At 36.2% G+C, this 3,268-nt stretch overlaps 1 protein-coding gene across 1 annotated transcript in view; it reads right to left on the minus strand.

Moving 5' to 3' along the window:
• LOC108362061 (uncharacterized) overlaps positions 1-3,095 on the minus strand; it is a 43,139-nt gene extending 40,044 nt beyond the window's left edge. The window contains exon 1 of the mRNA XM_017614895.1: positions 2,855-3,095. Within this exon, the coding sequence (XP_017470384.1) occupies positions 2,855-3,095 (241 nt within the window). The remainder of the gene's footprint in view (positions 1-2,854) is intronic.
• Between the last annotated feature and the right edge of the window lie 173 nt (positions 3,096-3,268).

Genomic DNA, 3,268 nt, shown 5'->3' on the forward strand with positions numbered 1-3,268 from the left:
GGAGGTAGGCGTGGTTATTGTCCGATTTAGCCCATTTTCAATACCATCCGTCCAACGCCCGAAGTAAGTACACGTACCAAGTTTCGTTAAGATATCTTAATTTTTACTCGAGTTATCGTGTGCACAGACGGACGGACGGACGGACGGACGAGGTTATTTAAAGCGGCAAATGACCACCAAACCTTAATCTTAGCAGACAAATGTGCCAATGAAAATCGTAAACGTGAATTGTTGGTGAAAATGTTGGACCAAAAAGTTTCAATAAAATATATAAAAATTTTGGGCGGGACGAAGTTCGCCGGGTCTGCTAGTTTTATATATATAGAAGATGTCATGTTGCTTCCCTAACTGATATTCGGGCTGAACTTGTACCAATCACTGGAAATAGTTTTTTTTTTAATATACTCAATGTGGCTCCTAGAGGGTTAAAAACTAAATTCGGCACATCAACATTAAATCCTCTTTCTTTTGATATGAGTTTCATGAAAATCAATGGGGATGAACTACCTCAAAAGTGTACCACAAAAATCATGCTTGTTTATTAATATATAAGACTAGCAGAGCACCCAATGTAGTTCGGGGTAAACAAATCAAAATATAAAACAGTAATACAAATATTCAGTTCAGCATAATTTAAAGGAGACAAACTATTTTCTTTGTTTACATTAAGGCATCCTTAGGAGCCATACTTTTGGCTTTATCGTGCTATAACTAATATATATTGATCATCACTTGTACTACAAATTTTGTTCCATTATTAATATTAGATGGATTAAGGTAACGATCAAATTTCTAAAATAAAATTATTCTACTACGGTACATTCCGTTTAGCTGCCTATTCGATTAGCTATTTTATTTAGCTGCACTTTTCTAGTAGAATGCTTAATCCGGAAGGGGTTTTATTCATTCAGCCCTATTCTGCATTTCGATTACGTTCCCGCATTCCGCTCCCCAAGAATCGAACTTAGGTATTCTGCGTTACGATCGAATCGAAAGAGGAAGAGGAAGAGTGAAAACATCTCTCGAAATCAGCTGTTTGTCTAGGAATGTGTGAAATCGAAACAAAACAAAAGAAATATTTGCCACCAAACTATAGCAGCTTATGAAGTTAAATTTTGTAAATATTTTAAAATAACTGAATATATCTAACATCATTGTAATTTAAAAATAAAATTTCGTTTGCGCTTTATTTAAGTGGAAACATAATTATAAAAATGAAATCCATAGCCGCGGCGTTATTGCTTGAAGAGGAGAACGAGTCCCAGATTGCTGATGCGGAAATTGAAAGGCGGAGATTTAGGGACATGTTTGATCTTTCTCAGATGAGTGAAGAGTCATAAATTCATCATGAAGTGTATTACTCATCGCTCAAATCCAGTGAAGTTATAAACGTTGTTTGAGCACTCCACAACATTTGCATTTACTGCAGAGTGGAAGATGGAACGCAAATGAATTCCATTTTGAAAGCCGTCAGGAGGAAGAGAAGAACAAAGCTCCATTGCAAATTCGAATTCGACAACATACGCACCTCTTTTTAAAAAGTTAGTAAAGACGAAAACAATAATAAAAGCATCTTTTTTTATGTAACTTCACATTTTGTGTATGTACTAGCGGTACCCCGGTGTGCTTCTCTACACCAAATATTGAAAAATTAACCGTAGACCTACGTTGGGGTCGAAAAAGACCCGAAAATCTCTTTTGAGTAGATATAACTCTATGCGTAGTGGAATTAGAAGTCTGAAAGTTTTTCACTTTTAATTATTATTTGCAATGAACGAAATTACGTAAAAAGCATATTGCTAGCCGTCATTGTTTCGTCCTGAAAAAAATACTCCATAATTCTACGCTTCGGGTCGTTTTCGACCCGAACTGAATTTACCTTATATTTTACCGAAGAGCGAATAAAGATATCATTTAAAAACTGCTATTTTGTTGCAGAACGCATTGTCCCCACCATTGTTAAATTTTTTTCAAGAAGTTTCTGGCCAAGCTCGAATGAGCTAAAAAAATTGTCTATAGTCACATTGTGGCCTTTCAATCCGGTTACAAGATCAAGTACAACGCGCTGTCCTTGAATCCTTTCGGGTTGGTTTCCCGGCAGTTTGCCCAAGTATGGTTGCATGTTCCATACATAGCAAGACTTTGAACATGCAAGCATCCAAAATTTTATACCATACCTTTCTGGCTTGCTCGGCATGTATTGGCGAAAACTGCATCTTCCATGAAACCCCAAAAGCTGTTCATCGATCGTAACGCACTCGCTAGGGTTATAATACATTGGCAGCAGTTCCACCCATTTATCCCACAAGTTGCGTATTGGTGTAAATTTGTCAAAGTTGTCACAGTTGTTGCGGCGCGAAGTTGGATCATCAAACCGTATTATTCTGGTAATTTTTTGAAATGTTTCCTTAGACATTATAGATCGAAATATTGGTCTTCCATAAGTTGAACAGAAAAGGTCTTCAACGTTTTCATTTTTTGATCTAAAAATTGCATATGTATAACCATGAGTAAAATGAAACGGAGGATAATAGCTAGACATTTCATACTTATACACTCCCGCCATTAGCAAAACTGCAAAGTAAGCATGCAACAAGTCGCGATTTACTTCCTTGTGGTTTTGACCAAATATATGTTTGCCATAAGTGTTCGTGTTCCTCAAAATTATATTTTCAACTGGAGGAGGAAAGAACAGTAAAAATGCGTCTTTTATTGAATCCACACGAGCACTTGCATATCGTGTAACTCCTGGTCGCAAGCTCAAAACGTTGCAACTCCTTGCTCTCCCAGCTATATACAAGTATAGTCCAGAATGTAAACAATTCAAACAGGAAAATTATTACGAATTCTTTACCTTCAATCAGGGGTGTTGTACTCCAAGATGTCCCATCTTTTGATATCAATGAATCAGAAGATTCCTCTGCATTTGATATTTCATCACTGTCGCTTTCAGAAGACTCGGTGAGTGCAGCACTGAGATTATCTTCTTCAGGTTCATATTCTGTATCACTTTCACTAAATAATTCACCACCATCACTTTGTTCATTTTCACTGTTTAGAAAATCTGCAATTTGTTCCGCAGTAAGTCGAGACATTTTTATTTTTCCTTTATTAGTGATTTTGCAAAAAGTTTTACAATTGTCAAATGTCTTGGAATGCCAGCTGATCAAAGAATCAGCTGACCTAATTAGTGTAACCAACAATTACAAAAAAATAATCCTCATTAGTGTTACCAACAATTACAAAAAGATAATCCTCATTTGGGAAA

This window comes from Rhagoletis zephyria, unplaced genomic scaffold (assembly GCF_001687245.7).
Source record: "Rhagoletis zephyria isolate East Lansing unplaced genomic scaffold, Rhagoletis_zephyria_1.1 Rzeph_scaffold_00920, whole genome shotgun sequence".
NCBI lineage: Eukaryota > Metazoa > Arthropoda > Insecta > Diptera > Tephritidae > Rhagoletis > Rhagoletis zephyria.